This window comes from Papilio xuthus, unplaced genomic scaffold, assembly GCF_000836235.2.
Source record: "Papilio xuthus unplaced genomic scaffold, Pxut_1.1 DF827597.1, whole genome shotgun sequence".
Lineage (NCBI taxonomy): Eukaryota > Metazoa > Arthropoda > Insecta > Lepidoptera > Papilionidae > Papilio > Papilio xuthus.
The window spans coordinates 1,661,317-1,688,301 of NW_013531052.1; the positions used below are offsets into that span (position 1 = coordinate 1,661,317).

The 26,985-nt window shown below is 34.0% G+C and overlaps 4 protein-coding genes across 6 annotated transcripts; 2 read left to right on the forward strand and 2 right to left on the reverse strand.

The window, feature by feature from the left end:
• The first annotated feature begins 8,877 nt into the window (after positions 1–8,877).
• On the forward strand, positions 8,878–10,567 carry LOC106118131 (cytochrome b5). The gene is made up of 3 exons (XM_013312687.1): positions 8,878–9,102; positions 9,684–10,091; positions 10,317–10,567. Exons 2-3 carry the CDS (start codon positions 9,804–9,806, stop codon positions 10,500–10,502), a joined length of 474 nt encoding a protein of 157 aa, XP_013168141.1. The 5' UTR covers positions 8,878–9,102; positions 9,684–9,803; the 3' UTR covers positions 10,503–10,567.
• Positions 10,568–10,906: 339 nt separating this feature from the next.
• On the reverse strand, positions 10,907–15,696 carry LOC106118395 (metallophosphoesterase 1-like). 3 transcript variants are annotated; one of them, XM_013313061.1, is made up of 8 exons: positions 15,482–15,660; positions 15,190–15,382; positions 14,957–15,098; positions 14,576–14,742; positions 14,213–14,295; positions 13,614–13,901; positions 12,171–12,322; positions 10,907–11,093 (listed from the first exon to the last, which is right to left on the reverse strand). In XM_013313061.1, the coding sequence occupies exons 1-8, from the start codon at positions 15,605–15,607 to the stop codon at positions 11,075–11,077; spliced, it is 1,170 nt and encodes a 389-aa protein (XP_013168515.1). In that variant the 5' UTR covers positions 15,608–15,660; the 3' UTR covers positions 10,907–11,074. The 3 variants fall into 3 exon arrangements, with proteins under 3 accessions (XP_013168515.1, XP_013168514.1, XP_013168516.1); XM_013313060.1 differs by lacking the exon at positions 10,907–11,093 and adding an exon at positions 11,125–11,790 and having other exon boundaries at positions 15,482–15,661; XM_013313062.1 differs by lacking the exons at positions 10,907–11,093; positions 12,171–12,322 and adding an exon at positions 12,513–12,941 and having other exon boundaries at positions 15,482–15,696.
• Positions 15,697–16,032: 336 nt separating this feature from the next.
• Positions 16,033–20,585, forward strand: Wdr59 (WD repeat domain 59). Its single transcript, XM_013313039.1, has 12 exons — positions 16,033–16,407; positions 16,483–16,690; positions 16,864–17,445; positions 17,727–17,791; positions 17,867–18,202; positions 18,317–18,688; positions 18,865–19,018; positions 19,098–19,281; positions 19,404–19,524; positions 19,608–19,856; positions 19,959–20,179; positions 20,464–20,585. The coding sequence occupies exons 1-12, from the start codon at positions 16,156–16,158 to the stop codon at positions 20,552–20,554; spliced, it is 2,835 nt and encodes a 944-aa protein (XP_013168493.1). The 5' UTR covers positions 16,033–16,155; the 3' UTR covers positions 20,555–20,585.
• Positions 20,586–22,901: 2,316 nt separating this feature from the next.
• LOC106118175 (uncharacterized) lies at positions 22,902–26,541 on the reverse strand. The gene is made up of 9 exons (XM_013312735.1): positions 26,443–26,541; positions 25,878–26,015; positions 25,562–25,741; positions 25,119–25,380; positions 24,873–25,045; positions 24,661–24,742; positions 24,310–24,472; positions 23,716–23,883; positions 22,902–23,174 (listed from the first exon to the last, which is right to left on the reverse strand). Exons 1-9 carry the CDS (start codon positions 26,467–26,469, stop codon positions 23,147–23,149), a joined length of 1,221 nt encoding a protein of 406 aa, XP_013168189.1. The 5' UTR covers positions 26,470–26,541; the 3' UTR covers positions 22,902–23,146.
• Between the last annotated feature and the right edge of the window lie 444 nt (positions 26,542–26,985).

Consider the following 26,985-nt stretch of genomic DNA (forward strand, 5'->3'; position numbering starts at 1 on the left):
CAAGCAACACAAATAGAAAGTTCTAGGCTCTCAGTACATGGAAATATTTTTCTTTTTAAATTATATCATAAAGATAACACATGCAAGTATTCCATAACAACGATTGACGTAGAATTCGTGGAAGAACTTATCATTACAAACAAAAGCAAATATCGTAAGATTATGGATGTATATATTGTGATTTTAAAAACAATGTGATAAACCCAATAGTTTTTTTTTCTTGTCTTGACGATTAAGTTTGTAAACTTTCTCCCGAATGTCACATTTTCAGTAAACGTATACTATCTTATAATTTTAAAGATTAATGGAAAATTAACTACAATCTGCAATAACATTGAAAAAGACGCAACTCAATAGTTTGTTTTTAAACTATAATATTGAAGTGAAACCTTTGCCAGGGGTTAACTAGATTCTAGACAACATACAAAAACCAGCAGAATCTCAGATGCAGTGGTCTTTATACAAAAAGAGAGGAGGCAGGTGAAAATAAGACACGTACATTACATGAGACATTTTAACTAAATATCTTGTATAGTAAAGCTTAAGACATCGTTATTCGTAAATATATTATAGGTTTGAATATTTATAATAGGTGAAAAGCACTCTTCTTGTTGCATAGGGTAGGTATTTTATAGAACCTCGAAACTAAATGTCCTTTATAATATGTTGACAGATTTTTATGAGTTTTGTGTAAATATTTATATTGTAGTTTATCGCCTAGTACCCTCACATGACGTACTTTTTGCTGAAGTGCATTAAAATATTAAATGTACGTATCAACGCCAAAGGTCGAGACTTTTTTTATGTTCTTATCTAACGCATCGGCGTTGGGCGCACCAGGTCTAAAAAGTTATACATTAATATAACACACGATCTACTAATTTTTAGTTTACAGAGTAGACAAAGAGAATGGCACTCTATTGAATTTGAGAGAACTCAGATACGCCTTTGAAATTAAATCAATAAAAATCTGTTTTAAATAATTGCTATTAAAAAACTATCATTGACAGAATCTATGTTATTAATAATTTTTTCCCTAGCACGGGGTATTTCCGACTTAGAATTTTTTAAGCAAAAAAACCCAATTATCTCAAATAATGAAAGACGATTAAGTGAACAATAAAGAATTACAAAAGTATTTAGAATTGTAATTGCCCACGCAAAATAGATAAAACGTTCAAGCAAACTTGCGTAAATTCAAGAAAATTGATCATTATTCTTACTATTATCATAAAAAAATATCGTGACAGATTTACTTCTGACAAATTGTGTAGTTTTTCCACTACAATAACCGATTAAAAAATGTTGTATTTGGTGTTAAATATTTTCTGAGAGAACTAGAGGCGATAACACCGCCTCTCGTTTCGGGCCAGATAAGTTTGTCACACTATAGTGAGTTACAGTTCTTATCACTTTTGTCACGTAGATAACTAACGTTTTCTTAGACACATTTTAAAAACTGGTGAAAAGTAGTTATCGACCAGGTTGTTACTTCTTGTTTAGCCTTGTTTTTTATTGCCATTTTATTCAAACCTGTTAATCAGAACCTTTCTCGGTACTCATTAGCCGGAATTATTTCGCGTTAAACAAGAAATGGTTTTTTTATATTTGTAATTTAATTAATTTAAAGGTGAATATATAATTACATTATATAAAAATGTAGAATCATCAACCCTTATAAGGTTCTTAAAAATTTAATGTACCCACATTACATAATTTATGCAACGAAAGAAATAAAAGAACAAACATACTTTACAAGACTAGTATACGATATACTATACTAGACCTAGGTGTAGTGTAATAATTTACTAAGATACTAATATTCAAAATGCGAATGTTTAGATGAATGAATGGATGGATGGAAGTGTTTGTTTGAAGGTATGTTCAGAACGGCTAAACGGATCTTTATGAAATTTGGCATACATATAGAACATAATCTGGAAGAACAGATAAGCTACTAATTATGCTATATTTTAACTCCGCGCGAACGGAGTCGTGAGCGAAAGCTAGTTATTAATAATATATACCAGTAGTAAAATCGCTAAATCGATTGAGTTTAACCGAGCAAATTTGAATCACGGAGATCCGAGGTCTCATAAAAAACTGGCATGAATTACACATTATTGAGTTAATTAATGGAAACTTATTATAATTACCAGAATTAAATGGAAAAATATCGACAGTAAATGAGGAAAGATAACAAATTATTGTAAAGATAGTAAACAATATTAAATGCGCTTTAATTCTTTCAAACAGCAAATTTTTATTCATCGTGACTGAGTTTTAACTTCAGTGACTTGTATTGAAACATATTGTGATCTCTCTCATTATAATGAAAAAAAACAGAGACAGCAATTTGTCTCAATACAAGCCACGGCAGTCGAAACCTACAACATACATTGATGAAGTTAGTTTTGTCTGACGCAATAAAATTGAACTCAGTGTCACCTTGTAATTTTAGTATGGTAATCACGATTCAAATGTATTTTAACAACACTTACAGACACAAACAAGTTCAAATGATTTTATTTATATAACTAAAGATGAAATATTACTCTTATTTACTTACTTATATACCGAAATAAATGTATTCGAATCCGAATGAATAATATTAGTAAGAAGCAATGCTGTGTGAATGTAACTTAATGATGGAATTGTATCAAGTTAAAATAGCTAAATTTTCCCATTATTACTTACTAAAAATAAAAATACACAAAGAGAAGAAATAATACATATAGCACAAAAGTATACAAAAAATAAAAATGTGGCAAGAGGAAGAAAAGAAATCCCGTCTTTATAATAGACATGGTGATCCTAGTGTCTCGGATATGTTTGAATGAACCCCCCGCGAAGTGATCGGAACGCGGCGACTAGCGGTGGATCACGATAGCGCGTAACACGTGCTCGAGTCGAGTTAGACACGCTGGCAAGTGCTACATACGTTACAATGTTGGACAGTTGCGTCAGTCAATACCTTACACTTCTCCTAATCAGCACTTTATATTAATGTTAGCAAAATTCTTGAATCTTATTAGCAGTCACTTTTTATCGATTATTTAAATATGCATATGACGCAGATTATGGTAATTTTTTATTAGTCTTGGTTAATTCAGAATGCCCTAATGAGGTAAAAATTTAACCTTTTTTTTCATAAACTCGATAAATTATTCTTTAGGATAATTAAATTATAACATAATTATAAAATACATAGCGTAAGTCCGTGACTGCTTCCGCGGAATTAACAAAACTAAATATGTTTTATATCTTTGCCAATCATAGAGATCATTTTATTGAAACCATTCTGGAGATAGTTAACAAACATCTATCGACAAACATTCACATCTTACGTAGAACTAAGATGCGTTGAGTAAGTTAATTCAATCACAAAACCACATGCATAAAGATTACTTTAGCAATTGCTATTTTGATAAGTTTACATAAATTATTGTTAAATATATATGAAAAAAATCACGCATGTTTCATCATATAATTTGCGCCTTCTACACGTTTTCCAATAATTTTTAATTCCACGTTACGTGTAATTTAACGATGAGCGAGCAATTTATGTGAGGCAGGTTTGAAACTATAAAACGTGTCCGCTTGCGTCAACCGACTTGTCGGGGAAGCCGGAGACTTGTATTATTTTTTTTTATACGTTTACCACAAGATTACATCCTAGTTAACTAACCTAACATAACCACAGCATTATTATTCGAAAAATTTGTCAATGATAAATATCTTAATACCAAAAATCAAAAAACATAAAAAGTATAATAATTTTAAAATGCTGCAAAACCAATATATATGTGGGCTACAAGAACTTAACCGAACTGAACCAGTTAGAACTTGATAAATACATTACATTAACTCATCGAATATTATCTTTAATTAATGTATTTATTAACCGTGGGTTTCCGAGACCAAAATCCGCATTTAAAACATATTGTTATCTCTATTTTGTCAAAGATAATGACAGGGATGACGATATGTTTTATACAGAAGTTTTGGTGTCAGAAACCCATGAAGTCGAATGTTATATGTGAGTGTAATGTGTTGTACAACTTTATAACGGTGATTAAATATTAAGGTCATCAACCATTTTCTCGTGTAAAGCAGTTTCAAATATAATTGTTGCCACATGACACTGATATCGTATAATATTAATTACTTATATCAATTTCTACTCATGAAATAGAAATTCTATAACTTTGTATCTAATAAACCGGCTCACATACTTTACATGTCGCGGTCACATTTCCGCACAAATTTAAAAGAATACAATTATATTGGGGTGAAGATAGTACACCTGAAAAACTAGTTTTGAATACAAAAACATACTTGAGTTTTACTTATATTATAAATGCAATTGTTTGGATGGATGGATGTTTGTTTGAAGGTATCTCCAGAACGGCTGAACGGATCTCGATGAAATTTGTCGTACATATAGAAGATAGTGGAAGAACACGTAGGCTACTAATTATGTTTTTTTTATCAAGCCGCTGGCGATTGGTAGTATTTTAATAAAAATAATTTATAAATTACCATTAATTTTCTTTATGTTAGCTGAATTATCAGTAAGGACAAACAGAAAGTTATTACAAAGTGTAATGTGGCCTCGCAATACATATAAGGAAATTTACTATTCAATTGAATTTTAATCAATCTAATTTACCTTCGAAATTATAACGTCTTAAAGAATTGAATAATATTGTATTATTTAAAACTATATATTGTTAAATTAAATTTTAAAATCATGTTAAATCGACACGTGTTAAATCCAAATGTTGATTTTAATGCTATAAAGCCATACTAGATGTGTTATTAAAACTGAAAAGAAATTCGTGCTAACTACTCCTGCTATTGATTCTTATATGTTGTTATTGATTAAGAACTTTCCTGGCTCTTATATAATACCAAGTGGAGACAAACTTTAGCTCTTTATTTGTTTGAAATATAATATTCACGGCTCGTCAAGTAGATTAAGGTCAAACACGGACATTCGATCTATTTCATATTCATATATAGTATTAGACTCACCGATTAGTGCGTAGGAGATAATTCTGCAACATCATTTATAATATGGTGAAGAATATCATGAAGAATGCATATAAAATGTATTCATAATTTTTAAAATGACTGGCGATCAAATAACAATATGTGTAATATTGCGTATCCGATTCAGTTTAAATAAATTTATCAGAGATCTCAATTTTGGAGGCAAATTTTAACATTCGCCATTTTTATCACTTATATAGCTTAATATTTAAACAAAATTTGCACGTCATAGTGATTGCCTTTTCCCCAATATCATGTTTACATTAAATAAATTCTGATTATTTACTTACAATCACTATGTAAATTGGATTGTTGACGAAAATGTGAACTTGGGAAGTCAGAGCCCTTTAATAATTTTATTTCACTTGACCTTGAAACGTAGGATTAATCATCCCGTATAATTTTTGTGTAAACAAGAAAAACTGCTAAAGATTCCTCTAACGCATTAGTCAAAAAAAAGCAAGCGTCGTCGTACAGGAAATATATTGACATGTATACGTGGTAAAGAATATTACACAAGGGCCTGCGGGCCCTAACCACTAATGAAAACGGTTCTCTGCGGACCCTACGACACTGTGATCAGAAAACGCAGGCCTACGCCATAAAATTACCTACCCTACGTTCATTGGAAACTTCATAACTGTGGGTTTCGATTGCCGTGAAACTTGTATTGAGTCATATTCTTGCCGTCTCGTGCATGTTTACGTAGATGAATGTATGGAGAAAGAACGGAAGAGGTGTGTCAGGACTGCTCTAAATGGAGGTCCGTGGTCACTGCCTACGTCTCTGGTTTGTTGTTATTGTATATTCTTGTCTCTGTTTATTCCAAGAAAATGTGAAAGATCACAATAAGTATCTATAAAAATGTCGCTGCATAACGCTGTATTAAATCTTCATACACTTAATTCCTATAATTGATACTTAACTGTGATTAAAAGAAAATAATATTTTAACTAATACATATTTGACGTTTATTGCAACCATCATAATAACAAGCTATTTGTTTTCGAGATTTTATACGATGTTTTTCATAACGTAAATGAAACAAAAATCATAATTGAATCATTCGTAACACCAGCCAATAAAATAGTTTACGTGAAACGAAAACAATGACGTGCTCAAAATATTACGTCTTCTAACGTCATTATGTTATTTTGTTATATTTTATCAAGATCTTTGTATCTGACGTATATATTTTGTTTTGCAAGACGTTACTGATTACCTATAATGTAGTAAACACATATACTAGCTGTTGCCTGCCACTCCAGCCGCGCCGAATAAAACAGTTACTAATTTGTAGCCTATGTGTTCTTCCAAACTATGTTCTACATGTATCTCAAATATGATAGAAATCCGTAGAGCCGTTTTGCAAAAACCTCTAACAAACAAGTATGGATCCATTGGTCCATACACCAAAACTATCGCATTTATAATATTAGTAAGATTATGTTCATTACTCGATTCGCAGGCTGATTTTTATTTCCTTACGTCAAAGCGTTCATCTAAAATAATCTGTAACCAGGTACTTTACTTTTGGGTTATTTTTAAGTATATTTTAAGGTTAAAATTTGGTATTACCACGTTTTTATTTTTAGATAACATTGATAGCTTTTTATAACCGCCTAAAAGTAATAGGTAATAAATTCGGCAACAAAAAACTACAAAAAAAGTACCATTACAAAGGTTACAGTCGCGATAGTTGTATGATAAACCTGTTTACATTTATTGTAGAGGCTTGTGCAGAGTTCGTTCACTGAATGTTAGTTTTGAGATAGATAGTCAACTAATGATAAATGAAAGGAAATAAACGAAGCTAATTTTACGAACAAAAAAATCTTAAGTTAAATAATAATCGAACAGAGTTATAATTTAAATACAGTAAAAAATATTGTCGAACTTTTTTCTTCGAATTCAACCAACGGTATATCAATTGCCTATCACGATATGAGCTTAGATTTTTTTTTCTCACTTCATGGCCAGTACCAGCCGATCTCATTAATCGATCTTTAATCATTTACTTATGCCTAAAAGGTAAACTATCTATGGAGCACAATAGCAACCTAAAATAAACTATTGGTTACAGGTAAATATATATATAAAATTTTGTATCTACCATCCTATTATTCAAACTTTCAATATAATCATCTTCATACCGATCTTAGGGGTCGAATTACGGATTCGGCTGTAATTAAATTAGTAACGTTCTGAAATGCGCAAATAAAACCTTGTCATCTATTTAATTATTGATTTTATCCACATAACGTATGCGTGTCACGGAATAAGTTATCAGGCAACGAAGATTATTAAGTATATCAAGTTATTAAATTTGGAATACCGCGAAATGATAATTAACATATACGTGGTAATAAAAAAATATTAAGCAATTATAATAAAATGTAAACTAAGTTATATCTTATCATAATAAGCGAAGAAAAAGTTTTAATTACAAAAATCAGTAATATTTGTTATTTAAAAAATTGTATACATACTAAAATCATTGATTTCGCTTTAAACGGATTAGATACAAATTAGATGGCTTAATTTGGATGGATTGATTTTTTATTATTTTTTGAAAAATTACTAAAATAGTTCGCAAGAACATTTTTAGTTTGTTTTAAGGTGAGTTTCCACTGCTGTAGATGTATAATTAATTACATAGTACTATATGTGTACCTTTCTTTTGTGAAAGAGCGTGATAATATATTACTTTACATGTTTTTGCCTACTTAAAGTTCGAGAAAATAAACAAATGGAACCCTAACATGACAAACATTTTTTTTAACCAAAAGATCTTCGTATAAAACAAAAACTTAGAATTTATTGTATTGATACCATCGCCCATTGGAATGCTAATTTGCATAAATTAAGGTTAGAAAATTCTCAAACTAATATACAATCTACAGAAATATATTATGTAATATTGGATAAGATTTGAAAGAAAACTGTCTACAATATTAAACATTTTACATATACCAATGCCAAGTTTGAAAGAATCGCATATTTCAAGGTCTATGTCGCTCTCACCTGATATTTAATCTTGTTGCATAATTTATGTATAATGCTGCCAATTATGCTTATTAAAATGCACCAACTTTTTTTTTATTCCAAATTCGAAATTTTTTTATAAACAGCCTGTTACTTTTTACAGCTTGCTTGTTTTTCAGGGCATTATAAGTAATCTTATTAAAAATAATGTAGCATGTATCCAAAATGTATTATATAAATCTACTTTTATAAAAATAGATAAGAATATTCATCTTGGATTATCTGATTGAAAAGTTCAATGCTACGAAATCTAAACAAGCAACATAATAATGATTATACTCGCTTACTGCGAAATGAAGCCGAAATGATAAGGGATTTCCTTACGCACATCAATAACTCAAAACAACTAACACTCATTTGCATGTATATTTGTATTAAAAGCTTCCTACAAAAAAAATCCAAAGGAAAAGCAAATTAAAATAATTTAAATTAAAAGACGGCAGCATAAATAAGTGCAAATGCTAAATATTCCGATATACATAATATGCAAATAGGTGTATGACGCAAAAAATGTTAAATTTTTCATTAGAGCATAAATTTTGTTTGATATTTTTAGTAACAAAATATTTACTAATTTTGATAGGATGATGCAAAAGGCGTTAGGTTTTTCAATAGTCCACATTTGAACATCAATAGGTGTGCTAGCAGGGCGCGCGCGGGTTGCGGAGGGCGAGGCGAGGCGAGGCGCGATGCCGCGGCGTGCGGGCAAGATAAGCGACTGTTACATCAGATCATTTGGCGCGTGCCCACCTAGAACCGCTATAAAAGGTCCGCGCCGGCGCTCCGACAGTCATTCACAAATCACAAGTTATAGATGTCAATTCAAACAGTATAACTAGTTTGTGGCAATGTTCTACTCTCTCATGCATAATTCTATAAAACAGAATACTTTAATCGATTGCGAACAGTGGTGGCTCAGTGACAACTGGTGTGATAGTCATTCTCCACGTTTCGAACATCAGCAGAGATAACAGAAGCTCCCTCCATCTATCAGATAACGGGGTAAATATTATTTGTTTTCGCTAAAACTCATATGACCTCATACATAAATCACACGGACGCGACTTGTTTACAAACATCGGCAGAAAGTTAGAACTAGTCCTGTTCGGTTAAATTCACTTGAAAATCGTTTAATTCACTAAACAAATGATATCTGGTTATAAGTCCAACAACCGAATAATAGCGGGGTCAGATCGGGTCATCAAATTATCATTTTGGACATTTCATTTACGTCAAGTGTAGATAACGAAGCGAGGATCGTAAGGCAGCGGATCGGCAGATTCGCAAGTTTGTCTTCATAAAAACTTAACTTGCGCCTACCACTGATAAACCAGTTGAGAAGATAATTTGCTCGCGAAAACTTTTCATTTAAAATGACCGCTTGCCAGGAAAACTTACTAAATTATGCCTTGTTTGAAAAAACTTTAGTTATATCACACCGAATTTTAAAATGCGACCAACTTTTCAATTTATTTTTGTGGAATTTAGCTAAAATAGGAAATTTATGAATTAAATTGTTTAACTATAAATTAAAAAGTAACCGTAAATCTGAAATTTAACAGCATATAATTATCTCTTTACAGATAATCAGTATCTGAGTACGTGAGCCTTCAGTGAAGAGACGCGTTTTCTGGCACTATCAGAGATATTGAAGAACCAGTGAAGAAACAAGAACTTATTGTAATTAATTAAATCGTGACGTCATGGCTACCGTGCAAGCGCCTCCCGAACTAAACCTTCCATCGCCGCTGCCCGTCGCCCAGAACTCCTCGGAGTTTGACTTTATGGCGCTCACGATGACAGCTCTACGCCTCGTGAACCCGTGGGCGGTCGAGGCCAAGACTCAATGGCAGACGCGAATCGAACCAGGAACTCCAGAAGCCAAAGATCGCATCTTGACCTTAGCCGAGGTGTCCCAGCACGACACGCCACGCGACTGCTGGGTGGTTATCTACGACCGCGTGTACGATATCACTACATTTTTGGACGAGGTGAGTTATCTTTTTAATTTCTATTGAACCTTGATCTTCAAATTCTAGAAATTTCTGTTAACATATTTTAAAATAATTTGATTAACAAAGATAACGAATTTTATATTAAAATCTTTTTGTTTAAATTAGAGACAGACGGAGACAGTGAAAATCTTGATCTACCAAACTTATACGCTTGATAGTACATCTTCGAGGCCATGAATTAATGTCATTTTTTGTTTGCAGCATCCCGGTGGCGCAGACATAATGTTGGAGTATGCGGGAGGGGACGCCAGCACCGCGTTCCGAAGCTCGGGGCACTCCAAGAGCGCGGGTAAGGCGCTGGAGCGCTTCGTGGTCGGCGAATTGCCCATACATGAGAGAATGTACCGGCGACCTGGCGGTATGCGCCTCAGCGATATACCAGAATAACATATATTTTTATTTATATTTCTAGAATTAATAGATGAAAATTATTGTATTTACTTTACTTTTTAATACAGTGCTTTAATAGTTTCTTTATTCGATTGATATTTTAATTTTAAACGTTATACACTTTTTATATTTTAAATAATAATTATTTTATAAGAGACGTACTTAAATGTATAATTAATTATTGTATTTGTATTGCTGCATTTATCGTTATATTGCATTTCTTAATTATTGTATTTCAGTATTAAACTGATTTTAAGTTTTTTTATCATATTAGCCAACGGCAAAACGAAATGTTCCTAATGTATTTAATAAAATTTATAACATACATAAAGCTGAATATTACTTATTACACCTAATAAATAAAAATATTGGAATCTTAAAAATAAAACGACTTTTTCCAGTAAATCATATAATCAGTCTTGTAACCATAAAAAAAACATAAATTACTTTATTACTAAAATGACACTACATATTATAGGTTTAAATATCGGTGGGATAATGAAGTCGAAGAAATATATATAATAAGTAAATAATAATTTAATTTATTGAAAATTGCTGATATGCACGATTCACACCTTTTTACCGGTCCTGAAAAAAATATTTACAAATAATCGTCAATATTACATTTCAAAATAAGAGTTTCAAAGCTTACCATTTCATTTTCTTATTATGATAATTATTATAATCTTCCTAATATCTAAAGTCTTGTATCAAAAATCCTTGCCACGTGTTATCAAATGGATGTCATATTATAAAGCAATTAATAAATCCAATTATCACCAGTTCAAACGGATTCATAACAATTCAATCGACAATGACTTACTTCTAATGATTAGCAATATTCATAAACATATTTACCGTCGATTTCTGAGATCAAAATCCTCGTTTAAAACATATTATCTCTGTTTTGTCAAAGATAATATCAGAAACCCACTGGTCGATTATTATGACTACAAAATATGTCATTATCATCAAGATATGATGTTAACAGAGATCAATTGTCAATTTTGATAATGGCGCCCTCCAGTGGCACACTCACGGTCTATAACCTTATCTACCAAATATACTATGTCATTAAGGCGATCTGTCATAGGTTAAACTATGTGTTAATTCAAAGCAAAAAAATGCTGTCTGTACCCCTATGGGACTCCGGTGAAGAATACAAATCGACACCTCACTAGTCAAAATCGTCAAATTTAAAACACGTAATTGGTTTGTTGAGAAAGTTCTATTTAACCTTGTTGTTCGTACTTAAATTTAAAAAAAAAATTGGTTCTCGGTCACACTGGAACATATAAATATGAAAGATATAAAATAATACAAACACGTTCTATGTCAGTCGGTTAAAAAGGAGATATTATATTTATCAGTAAAGTGGCAGAATATTGTTATGACAACACAAAGGGCTATTGAAGTGTGTTGCTGTTTGATACTCGTAGTTCAATGCATACAACTGTCTGCTCCAGATAAACAAACTTTTACCTTATAAAGTGCTATAAATGTGAAACAAAATAATAAAAATATGGGTACCCGAAAACTGTCGAACATGTAAGTCTCTGCCAACCCCCCTTGATTACAATAATGTAAATGTAATATTGACGAAACTAATAGTCATTTAACACCTGAGATATTCTTGTACGTTTGATAACTTTTAAAAATACTTACAGCAATTTGTAGTTGGATGGTGTCGGTCTTGAAATTTGGTATTTGCAGTAGAGAAGAAGCACCAGCAACATAACAACTGCTGTCACCTGCATGTTCCACTCGCGAGGCATCGCACACTTTGATACTTTTACTTCTTCCGGACTTAACGTCAACTGTTTAACGAAATGAAACACTATGAGACAAAGATGGACCACCCCAGTTTTATTCTTTGCTCTTTATCATCCAAATAACTAACTATAAACCAAACTATATCGGTTGTCTTCAAATTCAGTAGAATCAAAAAAAAATCGTTATTTAAAAAAAAGGAACCCCTTCAAAGATTCAAGCGAGTTTGAGGACGGTAATTATAAAATCGCAAGCCTGCCAGTGTTCAGAACACGTTAATCAAGTTTTTTTTTAATTCGAAGTTTAAGTGAATTATGCAATTTTAGTTCACGATTGTAAAAAAAAAATTACATAATGCCTGCTTCACAAGTAGCACTCGATCAGTGATAGCATACCACTGGCAAAGTAAACTCACTGGCGCCAGTGCCAGTCCAATTACTATAATAACATAGGGCAAGTACTACTTTTGAGAGCCATACCTTCGCAATTGGCATAGTGTAGACGCCTGTAAACGCCATGTCTTTCTGTTTGTGTTTTTAATCTGTCTTGAAAATACCTTAAGCCTTATGGTTTGGGCGGATTTGGAATGATATCGCTAAATTCAGACGCACAGAGCTTACAAAGTTGATTCAAAACTAGGTAATTTTTCTTTACGTTTTAGGAAAGCTGCAAGTTCTAATTGAATCAATAAATATGTTCAATTTATTAGAAATATATTGAAATTGTAAAATAATACATTTCGTAAGTAGTAGCTACGAGAAAAGCAAGTACATTTGGAAAGGTTTACAAATATACTACAGATTTCGAAAATGCATAATTCGCAGACCAGTGAAAGTAGGCCTCTACCAGCTGGGCGTTATATAGGTTGGAATTTTAAAGTCTCGCTTAATATTTACAATAAACTGGCTGTTGCACGCGACTCCGTCTACGCGGAATAAAAAAAACTTAATTAGTAGCCTAAGTGTTCTTCCAGACTATGTTCTACATCTGTGCCAAATTTCATAAACATCCCTTGAGCCTTTCAGGAGATGCTTTCAAAGTAACATCCATTCACCATCTAAACTTTCAGATTTTTAATTTTTGTAAGATGTAGCATTTAGTATGTTGTGACGCGTAAAGCAAATAGCCAAGTTAAAACTCCCCAGTAAAATATATCTGAGGATCTCTGATTACAGTTCCTAAATGTTTCAAAATGTTGTGCCGCGGTATGAAATCTTATAATCACAAATAGATAAAATTATACCTAAACATAAATAGAACTCGGCTGTGAGGTGGTACTTGATGTGGAAGAAGTAGAATTAGAAAGTAAAAAATTATAAAGTCGAATTATATCCTTACCAAGTAGTATTTAGGGTCCGGTCTATTTCTCCAGGAGAATGATGGAACCGTGTACTCTATAAACTCAATCTTATGGTTCTCAGTGGGGACGAAGCTGTGTCGCAACATGCAGCTGTGATGCGTATGCCCACCGAACGCGGCGCGCGGGTGTAAACTCTCCACTAGATACTCTGTTGACTCTTTAGAGAGACAGTGCCAACGCTCCACAAATAAGTTATTTCTTTCTGGTAAAGGTGCTGCATCGGGCTCTGTGCACGAGCTGTCTGACTCTCTGTACAATGGGTAGTGCTGAAATTATGTCTCATGTTAAGAATACAACATAATGACTGAGATATATATAGTACCCACTGATAGCAAGAGAATAATTAAAAAAAAACTTAATTAGTAGCCTATGTATTCTTCCAGACTATGTTCTACATCTATGCCAATTTTCAACTAGATCTATGCATCACTTCTGGAGATACCTTCTGACAAATAACCATCCATCTATGTAAACATTCACATTTATAATATTAGTAAGGTATGAATGTAAATAACATCTCATCTTACAAGACTTTGGTAGGAAGTTTTTTTTTAACAAAAAATTAATGACACCTTACCTGCATCACTATAGGTCGACTATACCGTTCTAGTCTAGTATGACTTTTGCAAAGCAGCGATCCGCTACTACATTTCAAAATATCTGCAAGATTAATACATTATATGATAAAATATATATGTATAATAAGTAGGTACAACATTTGAGTTATTATCACAGAGTTCATTACTTTACAAAGGACTTATCAACTAAGCAACAAGACTTATGACACAATTAACTATTTAAGATAGCAAAATCTTACATTTTACATAGGTGATGAAGAAATGTGACAAAAAGCAAAAATATATTCTCATAATGTTCTATGTTACAAGTTTTTAATTGAATAAAACTCTAAAATAAATAATACAAAAGTAATATTACTTACCTGCAATTTTATCAATTTCATCCACAGCACGGGAACATAATGCACAACCATCTCTCTCCATCGCCATTGAGTTGATAAGGACAAAATGATTCCCTCGAATACTTATTAGTTTAACAGGAGGAGCAGCTAGCTGTTTTTCAAATCTACTCTGAAGTTGTGGTGTAATGCTTGAAAATTAACATGCTTAATATATATCAAGGAATCATCAAACAATAGTTATTATGAAGATATTATATATAGGTCTAGTATATAACAGTGGTAGATGCCAGCAGCAACAATGTCAGTTGCAATGGACCAGGACTAGTGTAACACAACCACACACTGGAGACCCAATTTTAGTCCTTTTGCCTTTCCACCCTTTTCCTAGAAAGAAAGAATTACCTGTAGTGAAATCCAATATCATGATTGCCAACCACAAAATACATAGATGTTTCATCTGGTACTTTGAATAAATTGAAGAATGTTTTGACATACTCATCAAACTCTTTCTGGGAACACCATTTACCCTCATCAAATAAATCTCCTGCAAACAATTTTTTTTTTCAAATGAAAAAATAAAACCACTTGAGTGTCATAAATTTCATAAATACGGAAAATAAGCATGAAAAATATACCTAAAACAAAAACTATTTCTGGTTGATGTAAAGTCATAGCTGTTTGAAAAGCCCTATGCATCTGCCATTCTCTTCTCCATTTATCAAACCAATGCCCATTTCGAGAACCGAGCAAATGAGTATCTGCTAGAACCATTGCTTGCACTGGTTTTAGCCCATCTATGGGTTGTTTCGTAAGAGCCGGCCATCCGCACTTCGAACAAACATTAATTATAAAAAATTGATGAACATAGTATACTAGAACTATTGACATGGTTCAAATAGATTTATTTTTAGTCCTGAATCAAAGTACCTGTATTTGAATAACATAATAAATAACATATTCACAATAAAAGTATATTAAAAATAAACCAATAATAAACTGAAGTATTGCAGTAAACAATATTTTCCGGCGCCAGGTCCTTAAAATTAATACCATAATTTTATTTGTGAATATAGTAGCTTTATATTTATTATGATTTTCTTTTACATAAAACACGAAAAGTATTTCATTTTATAAAATCCCATACAAAAGATATTAATCGTTGTTGATCGATTTCAATACTTTGACAGTGACAGTTACAACTTGACATCAACAAGTTGTTTTTTAACAAACAAAATATAATACAACAAGTGGACATAGAGGCATGAGAGATTTTTATTGCAAGAAATCGACAATGAAAACTGCATATTCTTAAATAATCACCCATAATATATATGTATTTGTTTTGTTCTAAGCAAGTGTGGATTTTGTGATATTTATTTTAAAACTCAATACTTGCACTAAAGCGTAAGGATAAGGAATAGCGCCGTGGAATGGAATGTAAACTTCAACTTCAACAACAGCTGACTGTCAAATTGTGATGACATATTAGTTGTTTTGTATCGATATGATTTTACTAATTTAGTTTTTAGGCCAACATACTAAATAAAGACTCATATTTGTGTTAGTTTAAGGAAGTTTTCATATTTTTATCTTTTTTTAATATGTCGGTCCATTGGAGTTCTGAAGTTATGAAATGGGAGTACAGAGAATTGCAGGCAACCGCTATGTCTGTTGATTATTCGGGTAACAATGTTTTGTTAGCAGGACGAAGGTGGCTGGCCATTAAACAGATAAACCTAGAAGATGACACACTCGGTGATATCGTTAAAAAGTATCCTCGTCATAGTAAATACGATGTAGCTGGGGCGGAATGGTGCCAGAACTATCAAGGGAAAAACCTCTGTGCTATTGCTGTAAACATATTTTTAGTATTTTTATTACTTTTTTAATAATATCGTTAAATCATTTATCTAATTTTTATATTATAGAATAACCAACGAGTTGACGTGTATGAATGGCGTGCGGGCAATGATCTCACATGTATATGTTCATTACGCGCCCACACGCGGGTCGTTAGTGATACTCATTTTCACAGACAAGATCACAATCTCCTTGCAACATGCTCTATAGATACTTTCACACATTTATGGGATTTAAGAGATGCAAGAAAACCCATAGTATCATTATGTGCTGTTGGTAAGCTGTGCAATTTTCTGTTAATTAAATGTAATTGTTGTACTGCTACTCATTTACATAAGTAAACACAGATGTTTACATAAGTGATTACACTTATCTCATTCAGAATGTCTTTATTCTTGCTATTAAATAAATGATAAACATTGTCTGTAAACTTATTTGGTATATTTCAGCTGGAGCCTCCCAAGTACAATGGAATAAAGTTGCTTCTCATATAGTAGCTACTGCACATGATGGAGATATTAAGATATGGGATTACAGAAAACCAAGTTCTCCAATACATTATATTTCAGCTCATTTGTGTAAAATCCATGGTGTAGATTGGAGCCCACATCATGAATATCAGCTAGTCACCTCTAGTCATGATGGAAGTATAAAATACTTTGACATTAATAATGCTAGAAGACCTGAGAATGTTATAACAACAAATTTTCCAGTATGGAGAGCAATTTATACACCATTTGGAAGTGGCTTGTTGACCATTGGTGTTGGTTGGGGAGGATTACCTAGAGTTGAGCAAGCAGGAGTCATTGGCATCTGGGTAGGAGGTACTTTAACCACCAGATTAGTGGGACATACAGACACTGTTCAAACCATGGTATGGAGACCAAACACTTCCCCATCCAATTATCAGCTGATAACATGGGGCAGGGATCAGTCTTTGAGAATATGGACAATGCACCCATCGCTGTTAAAAATGTGCTCACATTATTTACCTGACGATGTAGATGGTGAGGAAGATAATAACAGTGACTGTGAGTTAACCCAAATCATTTTATTTACATTTTTTTGACATGGTAACATTAAAAAAAATTGCAAAGAATGTAGCAGAGTTTTAAATTTAGAACTGTCTGTAACCAGACTTTTGAAAAAAGAATTAAATCAGTTTGGTATTTCTTTTTAATTTGAACAAAGTTTATTAGTAAAACTATTTTCAATCCACCACATTATTTCAACCTTTTTTCAAAACTTCTAACAAACATTTAACGAATTTATGTAATACAAGTAGAAGTATTTATTTGAATGTTTCTTACAGTTAGTTACGCATCAACAGTGGGCTCTGTAACTGATCTCTCACAAAATGATAAGGATATACAAATGGTTTGTTTAGCTTTCCATTACATTGATGAATTTGTTGTTCTCTGTTTTTTTTTAAATCTTAATTGATGTTTTCAGAATAAAATAACACATAAAAATACATCTATTGATGAGGAATTTGAGTCAATTAGAGAAATGGCAAACATTGAAGTGACAGATATGAATATAGAAACACGGACCTGCCAAATTCATTCAGAACGCAATGGTTATATTGCAAATTTACAAGTAACTTTCCCTAGAAATGTTACCGAGCTCACCATTCCAAAGTTCTCCTGGCTTTCGGGAACTAACGTTGATAGTGCTACTACAATAAAAATATTACAAGCCATCAACAAAACGGCGTATCGTAAAAAGAAAGAAGGACATAGGTGTCTGTTGCACTGCTTAAAAACTTTGGCCACATCAATTGATGAGGTAACATTCTTTGTTATTTTACTTCGTTATTTAACTATCGATGAGTATTTTACTACTTGAAAGACTTTTTCTCAGAATATTATTTGTATTTTTAAACATTTTCTATCCTCCAAGATTCCAGTAAAGTCTAACGACGATACGGACTCTATGAAGTCAAGTCAGCGAAGTCAATCGGAGAGTGAGAACGCGGGTGATTCGTGCATCCCTTTCCCGCGGACGTGCGGCGCCAAGTGGTGCGGCGTCAGTACCCTGGTGGTGTTCAACCGGCCGGCCAACGCGCGCCGGCTGTCCCTCAAGCACGAGGCGGGCACTCCGCGCTCCATGTCCTCGCTGTCGCTGACCCCGGGCCTGTTCGCCGGCGGCTACAGCTCCGTCTCCCCGCACGCCACCACCACGCCCTCGCCCACCAACGCTTCCGGCTTTCCCCAGCTGCATCACAGACACGCCTCAAATTCTATCACCACATTCTATTTTCAAGATAGATGGGTAAGTTATCTTGGCCTACTATAATTTTTTATTACTCTTAAATGTGTACGTCCTTATTTAACTATGACTTTCCACCTATCAAACACATTGTAAACAAAAGAACCACATTACACAATTTTTTTCCATCGTCTTTTTATTACTGTTTTGAAAAATCACTTATTTTGGTATGATTTAAGAAAGCTCAAAGCCGGCGCGCGGGCAACATGCGCAGCCGCGGCAGCATATCGGGCTGCTCGTCGCCGCGCGTCGTGGTCTACGCAGCCACCAACCTCTTTCCCTTAAACAGGACGTTGGCTGAGAAATACATCGTCAATGCAGACGACCCTGTTGGTACTGTATAACTGAGACTATAGAATTCTTTCATCAGTTTATAAAACTGGTATTTTGGAATGAAATGTTGTCTTTGTAGATATGTGTGAGAGGAACGCAAAAGTGGCGACAGAGGAGGGCGAAGTGGAGCTGGCGCACTCATGGTGCCTAGCGGGTCTGGCGGCGCGGGCACTCGCCGCGAAGCTTGTTGACCACCTCGCCTCCAGCGAGGAGAGCATGGGCTGGGTCGGACACCCGCTCTGCTGCAACCTCGTGCAGACCTTGTGAGTACAATCTTAACAAATTTACTCTGAACACCTTTTCCCTTCACTGTGACAAACTTAATTCCTATAGCATTCTACTAATTTACTACACATGAAAAAATTTGAAAATATTTTTTTTACAGAATATCACACTACGCTAAATCTTCAGATCTGCAAATGGCCGCCATGCTGGCGAGTGCGTTTGCAGTTTTCAGCGACATAAATAGTTCAAGCTCACAATCTACCATCAGTACATCGAGTTGTGTAAGTTTTATACAGATAATTTATATTCTACTTTGTATTTTTGTAAAACTGAAACACAATACGCTTGCATTTTCATTGTCTAGGGGAATAGAACGTCACCGTACAGTACAGTAAACCAGTACAGTGAGATAAGCGCGGACGGGTGGACGCTGCCTATCATACTGCGCAGCAACTCGTGCTCCGAGGCGGAGAACTTCCACACGGAGTCGCTGTGGCGGTCGGAGCGAGCCGCCTGTGTGCTGGACGAGCGCACAGCGCACCTTTACAACTGTTTCAAGCGGGTCTACGCCGACATACTGCATCGGTGGCAGCTCTTGTACAAGAGAACAGAGGTAATACTCTCCATAGGGAAAAAGGCAGGTTGATGATGAATTCATAAAGTTCCATAATCCATTTACAATAGTATTTTTTGTAAGTATAAGTTTATACCGTAGGTGATGAAGTTAGTGCAAAGCCGCACGGAGCGTGTGTCGTCGCCGGGTCCGGAGGCGGTGTGGGAGTGCGCGTGGTGCGGACGCGTGTGCCGCGGCGGCGCGTGCGCAGCTTGTCGCCGACCCGCACTGCGCTGCGCAGTCTGCGCGCTCGGCGTGCGCGGCCTCGCCGTCGCCTGCGCACTCTGCGGACACGCCGGACACGCACAACATCTACACACCTGGTAAGCATACAACTAGCATAATGTACACAGCAACTGGTGCCATTAAGTCAAATCAGTTCATACCAGGCCATGGCTACGGTGCTGCTGTACTGGCACAATGTAAACCAGGCATTACAGCTTACACGTGGTATCCTCCAACTTATTCTTCAGATGTTCCATCTGTGATGCAAACTAATTATTTTAGTCTATTGACGTGTCTGTTCATCAGTGTTCTGTGTCGAAACAGCTGTAATGCAGCTTCATAATGTTTCAAAATTAAATTGTAGACTAAAAATATGTTTTAGGTTCTCTCAACACGACAACTGCCCAACCGGTTGCGGCTGTAAATGTATCATCGAAGGCACGTCCGTATGGAAAGGAGTTAAATATGCTTAAGTTAAGTAATTAACGTTGTTATTTTTATCAATATATATTCTCAAAAAAATCGTATCCTCTTGTTATTTTGTTGTAATTCAATAATACCTTTACATACTTGTAATTGAATTTTCCTCATCAAAGATTTTTATTAACATTCATCTGCGCAAATAAACTACACGTATTTAGAATATTTTTATATAAGTTTAAAAAAAAATTCACAGTCCCATTTTTCTGATGAAATTTTCTCCAATTCTCGTTCGTGAGAATATTTCAATATCCTGTTACCATTTTAGAATAAAACAAACAACTTAATTTAATTTGCTTTATTTCACAAACTTTTTTAATTCATTTATTTTTTAAATAATAAAAATGTGCACGTGCTTATCATTTAGATTTGTGAAATTTACAATTTTAAAAATATTTAGGGGTTACCCTAAAGGCGGTCTAAAGCGTTCTAAGAATTTCTTTAAATAATATGATTATGTTTTTAAATATCAAAAACTTATATTAAATATTGATAAAACAATTGAAAAAAAAACAATAATTCATTAAAAACAAGCATAATTTAAGCATACAAATACATATATTTTGGGATTTTTTTTTTTTAGTTATTGCAAGTAAATAACAAAATTTATAATGGTCCTACAATGTTAGTTATAATTCGTTACACAAATTCAATCGGATACATATCGAAATATAAATTTTGTACTACATGTTTTCATTAAAAGCATGAAGTTTGTTTATACTTTACAAATTCTCTTATAAATTGCATTTGTGACAATTTAAAAAAAAATAATTTTATTAACAAAACAATCACAACCTACATACAAATTTATTGGAAATATTTTTCACAAATTCGTAAATCCAACTTTTCGAAGTGAAGAGATTTTCAGTCTTCATATCATAAATAAAAAAAGTTTATTAAAATCGAAATCAGATTGATAAAATTCTCTCATAATGGTCCTCTTTTAAAGTTTTCGTTAAGTTAGATACATTGAATATAACTTTAAAACAATCTATTACTCATTAATCGCATCAATAACAAAAAAAAAATCTTGTACATGAAATTAGATATATTTAGACTTGATATCAACCTTGCTAAGTATTTTAGATAATCTGTAATATAATTCTGCTGTATAAAAAAGGAAAAAATCATAACAAAAAATTCTAACCTGCAATAAAATATTTAAAACACTATTTGTACGCTAATATATAGTATTTATTAATTTATTCTAACTTATTTTGTACATTTCTTATTCCATTAAAATTTATGCGATTTTTTTTTCATGAAAAACGAATTACAATACTTTTTCGTCGATTGAAAACATTAACATTAATAAAGATATCATTATTTTAATTCGTTGATTCATAAAACTAAGATGAACAGGAATAATAATTTGTGCCTTGACATCACAGTGACGATATAATGATTAAATTAATATAATAATATCTAAAATTCATTTAATTGATAAAATGAAGAAATGCGCCGTTTAGGTTGATGCAACACGGGCCGTGACGCAGTTTAAAATTAAAATTTATTCATATTCATGCTTCCATACGAATCGTCATCATGACTTAGAGAGTAATGTACAACAGTATTTTAAAGCATCAAACAGCAATTCTTTTCTCATAAAAAACTGTAAGGCATTGGAACGTTGTGTGAGATGTGCTTCAACGTATAACAATGAAACCATAGGCGATGCGGCGCCCGTGTGGCATCTCTCTAATTCACTCAGCTATGTAATATTTTACAATGACTTATTTTTAATCTTTTTATTTTTTTAAATGGACTTAATATTAATTGTTCAAAATCAATAACATGAGTAAACAGCAAAAAGAAACCTTATGATAAACACATATAATAGGCACCTCGTTTTTAAGCAATAACTACTTCTAAAAATTAAAAATTATCTAGACTAAATAACGTCTAGATTAAAAATATATATTGACACAGATTAAAAAGTTATTCAACTAATAACAATCACTAGACCATTAGCTATTAGACGAGACCATTGAAAACTTTATTATGTCGGTGTTAACACTGCACCTTACATCGAAAGTATTCAAAAATAAATTATATCCATTTAGTCCCCCGCCTGATTTATGGTCTGCTCTTTAAATAATCAAATAATATAAGAGTCACATTTATAAAATGCCTTTAATTAAGTACCCATTTACGTAATAATGTGTGAATAAGTGTTCCCAGGACAAATATTGTACCTTTCATTCTTGAAAGTTAAAACAATTAGGTTTTATTTTGATCGTTGAAAGCTTTAAAACTGCAGAAATGTTACTATCATAAATTAACATATATATTTATGATAGTATAAAGAAAAAAATTATTACATTACATTCATGCCCAAAACATACTTTTTTTAAAATATTTGAAATACTATGCATTTTATACTTGTATTGCTGATGCATTACAACAAAGTATATACATATGTTATGTTATATGTTGCATATAATATTTCTAAGTCTATCGATATAAGGAACAGTCAAACGTGGCCATACTTTAGCTAGATCAATGTCTCAGTTGCTTCTATTGAACTACATTTAAAAAAAATCATTTCAAGTCATGCACGACGCAACGGGACGACATTTTTGATTTCAAAGTCGAGTTGTTCTATTGTAGCAGCTAAAACAATAAAATAAATCAATTAGTTACTACAAATATCCATCACAAATATAACAATAATCTCTAACTAAATAGCTACGTGTGTCTAAATATGTATGTAAATATATTTCTAAATTGAAAGCATGTGTCCCGTAACATTATAAGAAAATTGTTAGCAAAATGAATTCATTATTGTCATCTATTCTAATAATGATATGTGAACTAAAACAATACAATCATTTATGTTAATCGCTAAGGATTCCTATACATATCTACACACAATATACGACGTCCATTCGACTATATTAAACTCAAGTTCAAATTAGCAATAATAAATTAAACTGATAAATATTTTATTATAGTTAGTATGTATATTTAATTATTTTATTATGTGTATAAATAGTTTCTTAATTTTTCTGGTACGTAAACTAACAATTTACAAAACTGTGATACGTTTTTGCGTACGAATTTTATAATAGATAAGATGTAATGAGATCAGTCGACTCGCGTCTGTCGCAAGAATGGTGTGAGTATAATAAGCGTGATGCGGTTGTTGGCGTACCTCTCGAGCAGGCGGCGCTTCAGCTCTGGCGGGTAGGTGACGTAGATGTAGTGGTCGTCCTGCTCCTCGTCCAGCGCCTCCTCGGCCGCCAGACGCTCACCGCGTGTCGGCGACGAGTGCGTCGTCAGTGACACCGACGCACTCCCCGCCACGCTGCCCTCCTCAGAACTTAACACACGCATTGTCAATATTATATAAAAGAGCTAAATAAAAATATAATTAAATTGATAACATAATTGTAATTATTTACAACCAAGCTCATTGATCAAATCCAAGAAAAAAAATGTACAAGCTAAGCAAAAAACAAATAACAACTAAACTATACCAAGCCAGTTAAATAGTCCCAAAGTAGTACACTCACACCAAAGCCCCACTTGATCTCTATTAAGAAACCAATCCGAGGAAATTATGCCCCAATAGGTGATAGGCTGGCATCTGGACTTTTGCACATTTTGAATAAGGCGTAACATAATGCTGAAGAAATACCCAAATAAATAATAAAAATAAACATTCAATGCATTCTAAAATCAAAAATAATTTTATTTTTAAATATTATTATAGTATTATTCTACGTATTAATAATAATGCATGTACTCGAAGACGATCCATATGATGTAGTAGCACATGCAGAGTGCGAGCGCAAGGCCGGTGGCCAGCGCCAGCAACAGTGGCCAGGGGAATGCGCGCGCGGCTGGCGCAGCCTCCTCCCAGTACCGGTCGCAGCTCAGGTACCAACACACCGCGCGCTGCATCTCTTCTGCTCACACATACCATACATTACACACATTATGCTTCATATTTTCATCGGAAATGTTATTTTGCTGGATATAGTGGCTTAATATGAAATGATATTGTAAAATTTAGATAGCTAAAGTTATATTGTATACGTATGTGAGAAATAATTTTAAGTTTCGCGGCTTTCATTTAGAAATAAGGGATACAAACCTTCTAATTCCGTAAACTGGTGTTGTGTTAGATGCAGCAGGAGAGTAGCAATGCAGGAATGAACAACTTTTTCACAGCGCACCTAGTGAATATAGAAAAAAAATTATGCAAGCGGTGGCGAAGACAACTACCTAACAAACTTAGTCAGAATAAGGATTGCCTCAGATAATAGACAGGCAAACACTTGCTATAAATTACTAAATAGAAGTTACCTTAATTGCTTGCAACCTCAAGGGATCACAAGCCGCGCGCTCTGCCTGCAAGTCCGCTAATCTCTTTTGTCTGCTGTCAGGAGGCAGCGATGACTCCACCGTGTCGGCGTCGCATAGCTCTGCAGTTTGATTTGTGTCACCCTCGTTCTCTTCTCTTCTTTTCTCTTCTGATTCTGTGATTTCAATTATTATATAAGATAAGCGAAAAGGACAATTGAATTATTGGAGTATCCAAACGAGACTTACCGGGATTATCAGCATTTGGATCAGTTCTCGGGCAGTCGGGCGCTGGTGGAGAACCGGGCCGAGGGCGCTGGCGGTGTCGCTGCGGCGCCCGCGCCAAACCTCGCGCCCCTGCCGGCGCCAGTGCACGTCGCGCCGCCTCCAGGTCACGCCAAACCTCCACATCCGTAACGGGTTTGCCTGCGCCGCTCAACAACCCGTGCGCCGCCAGCACCTGGCACCGCATTATGTCGCAGTAGTCTGCCAGGCATACCGCATCCTCCGCCTGTAAACCAAACAACCAACACGATGAGTTACTTATTAAATATTATTTTTATAGTGTGTGATATATCAACACGTGATTCTCCTATGACATAGTCATATTGATGATGCAATGATTTTTCCAGATTGTCGAAGATTTCTGTTATTTCTCTGTGGGACTTTGTTATACAGAAATGTGTATATACCTTGTTAATCTGGTTCTTGTGTCGCTGGTCGAAGTGCGTGTCGAGGTGTCGTTCCTCGTAGAAGGACTTGCCGCAGAAGGCGCAGGTCCACTGCGAGGCGCGGTGTTGCAACTTGGCGGCGTGCTGCGGCGCGAAGATGTCGCGCGCCGGGTGGAATGGACACTCCAAAGGCAGCTTTACCTTTACAAATGTTTATATTTTTACCACCGAAAATCGAAACGAGAAAAAATACACACGTCTTATTTATCTTAAAAATATCTACGTTACGAAAAGTCTAAACAATTTAATCTTAAAATACGTAATTAAGGTAACTGACCTGAAATCTTTCTAGTACTGGCATCCATTTGTTTTGTATCACTTTTCGTACTATTTTGGAGTTGTCACGAGAACAAGTAATCTTGAAAACCGACGGCCCCGGCCACGGGATCAGCGTGAGGAAGAGAAGGGCCAGGACCTGGAATAAATAATATGTTATATAGAACTACGTAACAACACTCAGGAAACCTCGATGATGCCAGATAACATTTGCAGCAGCTGTCACAGCTTGTACCTAGCTACAAAGTACAAAACCTCATATTTAACTTCTCTCAAATAACTTCATAACTCAAAGTTCCAGTCTCTGCCTAGATGTACTGTATCAAATTTCTTCATATACCTTAGTTCCACCTTTTCCAATGGGGAGCAGTACGGTTAATCATCAATGAGCTGATAGAATTGCTGAAGAAATATGGACTAAAAGTAACACATTAACTTTAATCACAAATTGATTCCACTTCCGTATACTGCGGAACTCGCTAGGTTATACTTCTGTTATTAAGTTATTGATTTTTCCATCAAGAAAACTTTCTAATTCCTCCCATAATAATAGCGAAGCCTCTCACCTCGAGGGAGAACGACGTGGTCCTCATTCATATCTTGTAATCGACTTATAATTGTTAAATGTTTTTCAATTGAATTATTTTTAGACACTAGGGTTAGTTTACAAGTGCGACGAAATGTGAGGGGTGACAATAGTAGGGCGCATGCGTCAAAATTTCCCCTCCTGACTCACCCCTAATGAATTGAGTAAATTGACTTATACTGTTTGGACTTATTTTAATTTATACATATACAACAACATAAGGCCAATATAGTAACATTTACAATGAACAGTATGGAGTTAGTGCATGCAAAATAAGTTTCAGACAAATCAACACATACTGAATATAATGCTGTAATAATCCAAATAACGCAATCTTTAAAAGCCCCATTCGCTATGACATGGTTTGAATACGAATCCCATCTTTGATTACGTTTGAATGTTTTGGTTATCTTATTTCTGCAGTAATTTATATTCATTGCTTTCTTTGTTTTAATTAGACTGACTAATACCGTAAAAAAAACGTTACAATTTACTTACTTTTGACTCTTAGCAAATAGTGACC

Excerpts from the sequence above, each read along its gene's own strand:
- LOC106118131 (XM_013312687.1), top strand. The coding sequence starts at position 9,804 with ATGGCTACCGTGCAAGCGCCTCCCGAACTAAACCTTCCATCGCCGCTG. Across the intron at positions 10,092-10,316 it reads TCACTACATTTTTGGACGAG|CATCCCGGTGGCGCAGACAT; the intron begins GTGAGTTATCTT and ends TTTTGTTTGCAG.
- LOC106118395 (XM_013313060.1), bottom strand. The coding sequence starts at position 15,607 with ATGGTATTAATTTTAAGGACCTGGCGCCGGAAAATATTGTTTACTGCA. Across the intron at positions 14,296-14,575 it reads TGAAATTGATAAAATTGCAG|ATATTTTGAAATGTAGTAGC; the intron begins GTAAGTAATATT and ends TTAATCTTGCAG. Across the intron at positions 12,323-13,613 it reads CGGACCCTAAATACTACTTG|TTGACGTTAAGTCCGGAAGA; the intron begins GTAAGGATATAA and ends TTCGTTAAACAG.
- Wdr59 (XM_013313039.1), top strand. The coding sequence starts at position 16,156 with ATGTCGGTCCATTGGAGTTCTGAAGTTATGAAATGGGAGTACAGAGAA. Across the intron at positions 17,446-17,726 it reads GGAAGATAATAACAGTGACT|TTAGTTACGCATCAACAGTG; the intron begins GTGAGTTAACCC and ends TGTTTCTTACAG. Across the intron at positions 19,525-19,607 it reads CCATCAGTACATCGAGTTGT|GGGAATAGAACGTCACCGTA; the intron begins GTAAGTTTTATA and ends TTCATTGTCTAG.
- LOC106118175 (XM_013312735.1), bottom strand. The coding sequence starts at position 26,469 with ATGAGGACCACGTCGTTCTCCCTCGAG. Across the intron at positions 26,016-26,442 it reads CCACGTCGTTCTCCCTCGAG|GTCCTGGCCCTTCTCTTCCT; the intron begins GTGAGAGGCTTC and ends TATTTATTCCAG. Across the intron at positions 25,046-25,118 it reads TCCAAATGCTGATAATCCCG|AATCAGAAGAGAAAAGAAGA; the intron begins GTAAGTCTCGTT and ends TTGAAATCACAG.